Consider the following 11,379-nt stretch of genomic DNA (forward strand, 5'->3'; position numbering starts at 1 on the left):
AAATTATCTTTAAAATTGTATTTTTAAAACGCATTCAAAGTAGCGGGACAAGAAAAGACACAAAAAGTACACTTTTTCTGATTATGACCCACATATGTTTAAAGCGCTAAATTTGTGTTTTTTATAACTTTCACGCTGTATCCCCCATATAATAGGGTAGCTACCTTCTGCTTAATTTACACTCCACTACTGTGCGGTTTCGTAGAAATTTCCTTCCACGCGCCACCGAACTGTGGAACGGTCTACCCGCGGCAGTGTTTCCAGGTCGGTACGATATGGGTACCTTTAAAAAGTGCGTCTATCTCCACCTCAAAGACCGGCAACGCACCTGTAGCTCCTCTGGTTTTGCACGGGGTCGTGGGCGGCGGTGATCACCATCAGGTGACCCGAACGCTCGTTTGCCTGGTCCTTTTACCACAAAAAAAAATATATTTAGAAACTTTGTCATGATCTGCGTTATTGCGTCACTCGTCACGATATATTCCATTTGTTTTAAAAACAGATTCTATATGCGCTTTTTATCATATCATCTATATATATAAAAGGACTTGTCCTCACTGACTGAGGTAAGACGCACGCACAGCTGTAACCGCTGATGATAGAAACGTGAAATTTGGACAGATGTTTAGTTTAGTAATCTGGACATCCACTAAGAAGGGATTTTGAAAAATTTTAATCCTAAAGGGGAGAAATAAGGGTTGAAAGTTTGTATGGAAAAAAATTTAAATCGGCACCGATTTTTATAAAATTTGAAATTTAGATTTTTAAAAGCATTTAATTGAATACGTGTTTCATCGTTTTGTAGAATTCTCTCCCTAAGGGTGCAAATAAGGGGTTGAAAATTTGTATGGAAAAATTTTAGAACGCCACCGATTATTATAAAATTTGAAATTTAGACTCTTAAAAATATTTAAATGAACATGTGTTTCATGGTTTTTTAGAATTCACCCCCTAAATACGCAAGCGAAGCTGCGCATGTCCGCTAGTTTAATATAAATATGCATTTTGCCTTATCATTTCGAGACGTCTAGAACGAAATTGGTCAAAATAACGTAATTTAATTTTATTTGGATGCATTTCGATGTAAATATATACATTATATATATGTTTCGATACAATTATTTAGGCGTTGTTTTTTCCTTTATTGATAAGAAGGTAATTGAGTAGACGGACTTATGGTAAGTGGTTATCATCGCTTAAGGTCATCTATCTACATTAGGCTTTTCCTTTTGTAGAATAATGTCTTAATACTAGTCGCTTACTAATCTGCTACGTGAAAAAAAAAGAGAGAACAGGCAATTTTTTTGTCTACTTCTAGGTTTTTATGTTTGGCTAGTCCGACTGTATATGCAACGGCTGTGGATTCGATTCTTACTCATTTCTTTGGTCTGGCGACGCGACAAAAAGTCAGAATATTAGATATTTCATTTCCTCGAGTTTCCTCTCTCTGGAAGAAATAATTATTATTGTAATATAAATTAAATATTATTTATGGGGCTTATCTTTTATCAATAAATTTATAATTCTATATAACAATGAGCCACCAGTTACAGAAAAACACTAAAGTATTAAGATTACAAACTGTATTATAGTCATAAAGATTAAATTGTATTTAAGAGTTATACAAAATTATATTTTCTTGTCGATCGACAGGTGCTGGTGACAACATGGCTTCCCTTTGGTTATTTGCTTTGGCTATATTTGCAGGTATTTTTTCATTTATTGTCTAAAATGTGACGTTGAGTTTTCTACGGTCATGGCTGTATAAGAAGACTAAACACAATTTTAATACTAAAAACATTTTTTTTACATGCTGTCATTGTACATAGCAAGGTAATTAGAAACTAGAGTTAAGACACTCTTTCGTTTCTCCATTTTCCATCTAATTTCGCATTCTCGATGCGTGTTGAGGGGCGGAACTGAAGTAGGAATCGAAACCATAGCCCTCGCGATTACAATGAAACGCTGTGCTCCTGCAGACAACCTCATACGGACTAAAACAGTGAGACCACATTATAATAGAGAACAGATTATACTCTCATTTTTTATTGTTATATGTTTTTCACGCTATAGGGTAGTTTAGAGGGCCCATTATTATATCTTTGCTTCCCAATTTTCCAAGCTCTTGTAGACAAAACGTGGCGAAGTCGGACAGAATGTTGAGGATAAATTTAACTAACACTAGGTTTGGGTTAGATTTATCTTGCTAACTAGCAAAGAGCACGAAGGGGGAAAAAATCAGTAAAGCGGTAGACGATGGAACACTAATAGTTTTAATTACATTTAAATCTTTTGCAATGTGAAAGTTGAGGAAGAAATTTAATATATGGTTATTATTTATTGAAATCCCTCAAGAATTCAGCGGAAAGTGGGAAACAAAAATTTCTTAATAAGAACGCAGTATCTTAACAGTACGTTCCAGGTTCCTCCTGAATACCCTGCTATGTCCGGTATACATATAGGTACATTATATTTAATTAAATGATAGGTGCACAAGCGGCTTCTTCATCGAGCCGCGTCGTCGGAGGCAATGCCGCCAGGATAGAGGACTACCCGTCGCTAGTGCAGGTTGAATTCCAGAACATCTTCTCGCAAGTGTGGTCCCAATCTTGCGGTGGAAGCATTTTAACATCCCGATATATTCTTTCTGCAGCTTCTTGCTTTTCGGGAAGGTAAGAATTTTACTTATTTCAAAAAATAAAGTTATTAGTTTGACATACATATATGCATGTGAAATAATAATTTGGTAATTAAAATGGGTGACAGATGATAGTTTTTGAGTTATGGGTAACTTCTAATTTCTGGAGGGGACATGTATTATATGAGGTCCTCGTAACGCGGTGGTACAGGGTCTTACCGTTAACGTGACGGTTGTGGCTTCGAATCCCACTCGGGGAAGTATCTATTTTCATTTTCTTGTTCGGATAACATGACAAAGCGCGCCAATAAGCTGCGCCGCACACATTTTGTATTTCTGAATGAGTAAATTAAATTATTAATTAACATTTGACACATTTGACTGTCAGTCAACTCTGTTTATTAAATGAATAATCATGTTGTTCAAACGGACGAAGCCGCGGGAGGCTGCTAGTTAATATAAAGTTCATCCTAACATTCTTACATAATACTTTCTTATAGTAATTTCAACATCAACCTACGCCGTATAAGAGCTGGCAGTAGTCTTCGCAGTATTGGTGGTGTCATCGCCTATGCCCAGGGTGCCTACAATCATCCTTCTTACGGCTTGATAGGCAGCGATGGAGATATAAGTGTAGTTAGACTAGCTTCGTCATTAGTCTACACTCCTGTTGTACAGCAGGCTAATATTGTCATGCAAGGAGTAGAGGTTCCACCATTCCTGCTTGTCAGTTATGCAGGATGGGGGTTGACTTCGGTAACTATTATTTTTCAGCTTCATGCTTTTTCCCGTATAGCAGGGAACCTAATGTTTAGATAACTTGTTCCCCACTTTCCGTTTAACTTTTAAACTTTTAGAACTCAATGATGCGCACCAGAGTGGGGAAATGAAAATAAATATAATCTAATCAATCGGTAACTATATCTTCAAATATGTTCTATTTATTTAAAGAAATATTTGAATAGAATCTGTTCCTAAAATACTCTGTTCTTATTATTACATCTATTTTGGAGTTTTTTTAAAAAAAAGAAAGGAAACTTATATTTAAAAATTCCGATATTCGCTGTCAAACCTTCCTTAACTTACTGCCAAATTACCAAATAATTTAATATACTAAACAAAGGTATGATAAATTTTAACATTCAACTTTCCAGGCAGGAGGCAGTCCATCAAGTGTTCTGCAAGATGCTTCAGTCTTCACTGTAGATAGAATAATTTGTACTTTAAATTATGGCAATCTTCCTGAGCGGATTCCCATAACTGCGAACATGATCTGTGCTGGTCTTCCTGGTGTAGACGCATGTGGTGGAGATACTGGTGGTCCTATGTATTATCAGAATGTAGTTATTGGAGTGGTATCCTCAGGATTGGGATGCGGCAACCATACCTACCCTGCTATTAGTACAGCAGTTTCTTCTTATAGCGATTGGATTGTATCTATAATATCTTAATTGGTGATTTGTTTGTTAATAAAGATTTTGTTAAATAAATCATTTTTTTTATTCATGCTTTATTGCGTTATTTATAGCGCGCACTTTGGTATAGATAATGTCATAACATAATATCAGCTTCACGCTGTATCCCGCAAATGGCAGGGTAGGCAGGGGGAACGTAGTGTTAAGACAGTCCGTTCCCCGCTTTCTGCCGGATTCTGGAGTAAATTCTGGAGTAAATATAAATTAAAAATAAATATTTCATCTCCTCGAGTAGGCATCGAACCCACGACCAGTCGGTTTTACAGTCACTTTTTGTACACCTGCTAGGCCGGCCATGACTGGCCTCATATAATATCATAGTATCAAGACATTCCTTTCTCCGCCCTCTCGACTTTGTTCGAGTTCAGCGGTTCAGCGATGCAGGGAACCGAGTGTTAAGACACTCCGTTCCCCACTTTCTGCCAAATTCTGGAGGCATTGCGTGTTGAGTAGCAGAACTCAACGCCGTGCTTTGCCTCGACAACACAGCGAAGAAATGTAAATAAATATTTCACTTCCTCGAGTGGAGATCGAACCCTCAACCGTCGCGTTACAGTCATGTCCTTGTGCCGCTGCGTCACAACGGACGATAAAAATGATTTATGAGTAATGGTAATTGAGGCAAGTGGAAACAACATTGGACCTTCAGGAATACAGTATTGATGATACTGGAGAGGAGCCCCCCGGAAGGCATATATGAAGCAGTAGCATATGTTCTCTTACCTCTGCTACCCTTCATAGAAAAATGCGTAAAGGTAAAAAGAGAGGAATTGATTTTATTATTTTTTTTAATAATTTGTTACCTCTTATAAATACCTTGATTTTTTTTATACTTTATTTATTTTTTATAAATTAGATATAATTGTATTCATTTCTTAAAAAAATATAGATACACTTTATTACTGAATATTATATTTATATTCGATAAAGGTCCAGGATAAAAAAACTAAATAAGTTGTCTCATTTTTCAGCTCCACGCTGTATCCTGTAAAAGACAGGGTAGGGAACCTGGGGACTTAGTGTTAAAACACTCCGTTTCTATCACACACTTTCTTTCCCCACTTTCTCAAGAATTTTGCAGTCATTCCGAATTGAGTAGTTATAAATATTATATACTACATTTCGTCGAATGGGATTCGAACCCACAATTATCGCGCTTACAATCACGCACGCTTGTGCTCATGCGCCACGACTAGCCGTAGGCTAAGCAGGATGTCAATTGGAATTAAAAAGGTCAATTAAAAATAAACAAAAATTACATGACAACAAAGTTGTATTTATCAGCAGAATTTTATTATCAAAATCGTTTAAAACTTAATATCTTAATATCTTCAAAGATTAAACGGCATTTTCCACAATCCATTGTGAATTAGGGCCGACTGGTGTTGCTACGATATTGGACCCTACACTGGAAGACACGACGGCGACTAAAACGTTATTGACGTACCACGGTGATCCAATGTCTTGGTTATAGCTGGCACTGCCATATCTTGCACCACATAGCACTTCCTGAACGGAGCTCAAGTTGCATTGGCTGTTGTTAAGCATAAATATGCCGTAGATGGCTAGATTGGTTCTCCACTGGAAACAAATTATGTATTTATGTACTTACGTTTTGATTTTTTTGAGTGAACTGTATTAGTATAGATCAGAATGGCCTTTAATATATGAAAAAAACATAAAGAATATTTTATTTTCTTCGCTCTGATAACGAGGCAATGCGTGGCCTTGAGTTTCACTACTCAACACGCAAAGACAGTATTCGACGGAAAGTGGGCAACGGAAGTGTCTTACGCCCGATGTTAATAATCAATCCTAATCCATAAATTGCAACCATAGATTGAAATATCAATCCATTTTTTGAGTTTAGCTTGCCAATAACCTATCGAAGTACTTCACTTTCATTGGCATGCAGGTTAGAGATTGGATAGATATGTCGGACAATCCAAGATTGACGTTAACTGGAGATAGGAGATACATTATTAACATCGGGCGTTAATGGGAACTAAGTATCTTAACACTACGTTTCACACATGTAGCAGGTCAGGCTAAGGTAACGGTAACTCTGCCCGACCTGCTACACATGCGGCATAAGCGTGAAGCTAAAAAAACATATTATACAATATTAATACGCAGATTTTCTAGTAGTATATAGTTTTTTCATTTAAAAAGACTTGCCTATTTTGTGACGGAATCTAATGCCGCATATTGTTGACTCCGTCTGTATACAGGCAATACAATCGGAAATTATATTTCCACTTAACACACAATGTCTTGAAAATTGAATAGACAGTATGCAGATATTTGTCTTGCCATAGCACAGAAATTACAACAATTCCTTTCTACATGACCGAAACCAAAACTATTCTGAGCCAGTCCCATTGCATAATGATTTCCTCAAACACACACAAATTCTATAAATAAAAATTCAAGGATTACTCACACCAGCGCTGCCATATCCAGCTTGAATAACGGGGAATCCAAGAGGAAGAGAAGTGGTCGGACCAGCGATAGAGCTACTGGCGATAAGCGAGCTGTACTGAATGAAGCTTGCGAGCCTCACTACAGAAAGGTCGTTATCAACTTCACCCACAACGAATTCTGGGTGATTGATCTCTCTTTCTACATAGTAGAGGTCACCTCCAAATTGAGCTTGGGCTGAACCAGCACGGATACGACGAAGATTTGGGCTATAGTTTCTGCAGGAAAAACGGAAGTTCTATATATAATGTATATAAAGTACAAGACAGAATTATATGTCATTGTGAAATTATTGTTCCTTTTATGCACAATGTAAATAATCATGCTAACATTGTGTTTATGCAGCACGCAGCGATAGTACGGTAGGCAGAGGGAACCCCAATATCGATACTGACTGTAATCTTTATATATCTTAGGATTAATCGTCTGATATTTTTGTAGATAAGCAAAAATCTATGTATGTTATCAAAAGTCATATCTCTTTAAAATGTTTTTGGGAATTAGTCTCCCAATTTTTCTTTGCACTTGAAAAAAAAGGTAAAAAATTATGATAGGCCTATTAAATGACAAGATCTAAAATATATTTGATAAAAATAGTTTTATTAAATTTATCTTAGGCCTTCCAAAAATTATTGGAATTAGTAAATAATAATTTTAAATTTAAGGCCGTCATTGTGAAACGACACCCCTTTTATTCTTAAAGGCGGCGTTGAGTTCAACCACTCAATGTAGGAAAGTTGGAAACGGAGTATCTTAACAAAAGGTTGTCTTTCTGCACTTTAAAACAAAAACACAAATATTTGATAACGAATAAAAACTCACGCTCCAGAAAAGCAGCTGGCAGAAGACAATACGTATCTATTATTAATAATACTGGCACCGCAGTTCTGAATCCATATTTCCGAAATGAGGGACTCTACTTGTACCACTGATGGGAACCTCTCCAAAATTGCAGAAGAGGAAACACCTAAAAAAAGGTAGTTAATAAAAATTAAAAGTATTTTTTACAATTTTTTATGGCATGTAATATTTTTTTAAGTTGGGCTCCGAAGTTTTATGTTAGTTTTATCAATTACAATTAAAATAAAACTATTTATATAAAAAAAAATCATAAAAACCATAGATAAGAACACCGTACCAACTAAAAAGAAACTGAGGGTCAATACAGCTGACAGTGCCATTGTTGCAATTACTCTGTTACCAACATCTGTAATACTACTTATATATTAATTATTGTATCTATCGTTATCTTTTTTGATAAAATTTTATTTTACGATAAATTTTAAACTTTTAATCTGTCGTAAAAACCCGCTTCACCAACTATTATTAAGACTTCCGTTTATAAATATGTTGGCCAATTTTCTTATTAAAATATAAAGTAAAACAGGTTTAACTTAGATTAAGCATTTAGAAATCTAATTTTGAGTTGAACTACTCATTTGGAGGAAATTCGTAACTACTGGCAGTCACTCGAAATGTTAACGCCCAATGCTGATATACGGTCGTTCTCAAAAACAGGGAACACGACAAATATGGTATTATTTTAGTGGTTAACTTGTTTCTTCTGTGGATTGAAAGATGTTTGAATTGAAGACAGGGATACCTCAACAGAAGACACAAGTTTAAATTCGTCTTATTTCTTCTAAAGCTGGGCAAAGTTTAAATTATGATGACAATTTTGATAACGATGATGATTCCTAAAATTTCTACATCATATTTAGTGCCAATGATATAGGGGTATCAATATTTATAGCCCCAATATTAAAAATATAAAAAAATAATGTAACACATTTATAGTGTGTTATCTGGTGCAACATGACGTGGTTGTGGAATTTTATATTTTTACTTTACACAGGTATTATTTAACATAATTGCATAATCATTTCAATCTGTTTTGCAACTTTTGTTGCTTTCATTTTTTAGCCTCACGCTATAACCCACATTTAGGCAAAGTAGTGGAAACCTAATGTTAGACACTTCATTCCTAACTTTTCTTCCAGTTTTTGTCACTCCACGTTGCGCTTTGTCTTGTTACCAGAGCGAGTAAATGAGAATAAATAGAGTGGAAATCAATAACCCTAGCGATTTTAGGCATGCTTTGCACTACGACGGCCTCAAAATTAAAAATGTTATCTATTTTTCTTTTTGGGCTGACGAATTGCTTTTTATTTGATCAGAGAGAGGGAGAGAGAGAGAGAGATGGTTGAAAAATTAAATAGATAAACCTTTACTTTATTACCAATAGAACTCGTATATTATAAGAACAGCTTTTGTAAATTATATCTTTTACAGCATCATGTATGGCTAATCGTATTATGGGTGGACAAACGACCTCTATCGAGGAATACCCATCGATTGTTCAAGTAGAATTTCTAAGTCCCGTTTCTGGCATATGGACCCAAAATTGTGCCGGCAGTGTGTTGAACTCTATATACGTGCTGTCTGCTGCACAATGCTTTTCTGGATGGTATGTCTTGTATATGATGTTGGTTTCGTAGGAACCCCCTTAAACAATTATCATTGCACGTGCGCACCAAACGCAAAATTCGCCGAAAAGTGGGGACCGGAAATGTTTGAATGGGGAATGAAGTGTTTTATCACTACGTTCTTAGGTTGTGGTTCTTAGGGTTTGTATATTTAAAATTATATGGTACAGATTATCTAAATAATTATAGTGTGTTTATCTTGTTCAAACATTAAAATCGAAAGAATCATATACTAAATTGTAATCTTTAATCCCGCATATCGCGGTGAAGATAAAATTATATTTTGTGTGACATTCAATTAATTGTAAGGAAATTCTTCGGTCCAAAGATTGAGTTCTAATATCAATAATATGATGGCTGGAAGGAAGAATTTAATATTTTCGTCTTCGGGAAGTACCTAATTGAAGGAACCTAGTGATTGGAAATTTTACGTTTTGTCTAAAAATTATATATGGGAAATATTAATTTCACTACCACCATACACATACACCATATAGCTATCATATTTTTTTTTTCTCAACTAACTTTTTCTTAACATTTTCATTAAAAGGAACTCTGAAGCGCCTTTCCGTAGAATAAGAGCAGGTTCCAGCTACCGTCACGTGGGCGGTGAGATATTCTACGTGGACTTGGCATTCAACCACCCAAGTTACGGCGGCAATGGTGTAGACGGTGACATCAGTGTGGTAAGACTGGCGACTCGGATGGTACTCAAGCCGAATATTCAACAGGCGACTATAGTGCTCCAAGGGTCTGTGTTACCTGATCATTTACCAGTTATATTTGCTGGTTGGGGAAGGGTTTTTGTGAGTATTGTAAATTTTGTTATGTTGTCGGAGAGTCATAAGTATAATTATATTTTTATTTTCTGATCCTTAAATGAGGCCATGTAAAAATGTATTTAGAAGAAAACTGTTTTTTTTTGGGTCTCGTATAAAATTATTTTTTTTATTGTGGAATGCATTCCCAGTCATAGGTATGAATTATTTTCGTTTCCCTGCTCTGTCAACAAGACAAAGGGAATTTAGGCGATAGGATGCGACAATGCTTTTCTGAATACAATGTGTTCAAGTTGAAACAAATTTCTTCATTTCAGTCAGGAGGGCCTCATTCATCCGTTCTCCGCCACGTCCAAGTATTAACCGTTAACCACGAACTTTGTGCCCAACGCTATCAAGAATTGTCTATTCCAATAAACATCACGGAAAATATGATTTGCGCTGGGGTCCTTCACGTTGGAGGTAGAGATGCTTGCCATGATGATTCTGGGGGTCCCATGTATGTCAACCAAGTCGTGGTCGGCATCATTTCTGCAGGATATGAATGTGGTAATCCCATTTGGCCGAGTATTAGTACTGCTGTCGCCTCGTATACTGATTGGATCCTTGAAACCGCAATATAACTTATATAAATGAAAAAGATATTAATTTATAGAATTTTTATTTTAAAAATATGTCATTTAAATTGTCAAGCCAAATGTTAAAGTATTAATAATTGTTATATTATACATAATTATATTACCGCCAAGAGACTATATTCGAGGGATTCTATTTTTTTAAATTATATTTTGTAAAGACCAATTTTAATGTTTTTTTCTAAATACAAAATTAAAACTTATTAAATGTTAAAATGTTATCTATATCTTTTTTTATTTATGTTTTTAATAATATTTTACAACGAGATAAGCATATCTTTTATATAATGTTATTTATTCTTAATTCTTTTATCAGAGTATTAAATAAGATACGCTTGATATTGAGTTCGTCTACACTTTTATAATATGTATGTTTGTCTAGGCCAGGTTTTATAAAAACCATACAGAAGTAATAATAAATGACAGGATTTTAACTAAAATGACAGGATTTAAACAAGTTTATTTCAATATAAAACGTAAAAATCAATATTCAAATTAAATTATATAAAAAAAAATGGAATTAATTTAAGTATCAATAATATGTATATTTAAGCGATATCTATATCAGATTTGTTGAAGTATAACACTTTAAGTTCTATAGTTAGTTTAGTACTATTGGTGCTAGATGGCAGTAACATTTAAAATGTAGTTATTTAAAATATTTATTTTATTTTGACACAATCAAATATAAAACATTGCTGTATGCGGGATATTGCACGCATTATTGTTTGCAGCTAATATAAAATATGTGTAAAATATATTTTAAAGTCCACTTTTGAAGGTTTTGTTATTTTACATTATTCAAGTTGCTTAGTAGATCCGGTAGGTGGCGGTACATGTAGAGATCTTTATTTTAAATAATTTATTTATCAACTAATATTGTTT

The 11,379-nt window shown here is 34.9% G+C and overlaps 2 protein-coding genes across 2 annotated transcripts; one reads left to right on the top strand and one right to left on the bottom strand.

Annotated features, from left to right (window-relative positions):
* Nucleotides 1–1,603: 1,603 nt before the first annotated feature.
* LOC146536098 (transmembrane protease serine 9-like) lies at nt 1,604–10,504 on the top strand. Its single transcript, XM_085190506.1, has 7 exons — nt 1,604–1,707; nt 2,489–2,672; nt 3,139–3,394; nt 3,793–4,087; nt 8,887–9,061; nt 9,631–9,886; nt 10,177–10,504. The coding sequence occupies exons 1-7, from the start codon at nt 1,668–1,670 to the stop codon at nt 10,480–10,482; spliced, it is 1,512 nt and encodes a 503-aa protein (XP_085046632.1). The 5' UTR covers nt 1,604–1,667; the 3' UTR covers nt 10,483–10,504.
* Nucleotides 5,369–7,823, bottom strand: LOC146536099 (achelase-1-like). The gene is made up of 4 exons (XM_085190346.1): nt 7,733–7,823; nt 7,417–7,561; nt 6,557–6,812; nt 5,369–5,694 (listed from the first exon to the last, which is right to left on the bottom strand). The coding sequence occupies exons 1-4, from the start codon at nt 7,773–7,775 to the stop codon at nt 5,452–5,454; spliced, it is 687 nt and encodes a 228-aa protein (XP_085046472.1). The 5' UTR covers nt 7,776–7,823; the 3' UTR covers nt 5,369–5,451.
* Nucleotides 10,505–11,379: the final 875 nt, after the last annotated feature.

Source organism: Heliconius melpomene, chromosome 9, assembly GCF_056956725.1.
Source record: "Heliconius melpomene rosina isolate 202511_hmr_F chromosome 9, ASM5695672v1, whole genome shotgun sequence".
NCBI classification, from domain to species: domain Eukaryota; kingdom Metazoa; phylum Arthropoda; class Insecta; order Lepidoptera; family Nymphalidae; genus Heliconius; species Heliconius melpomene.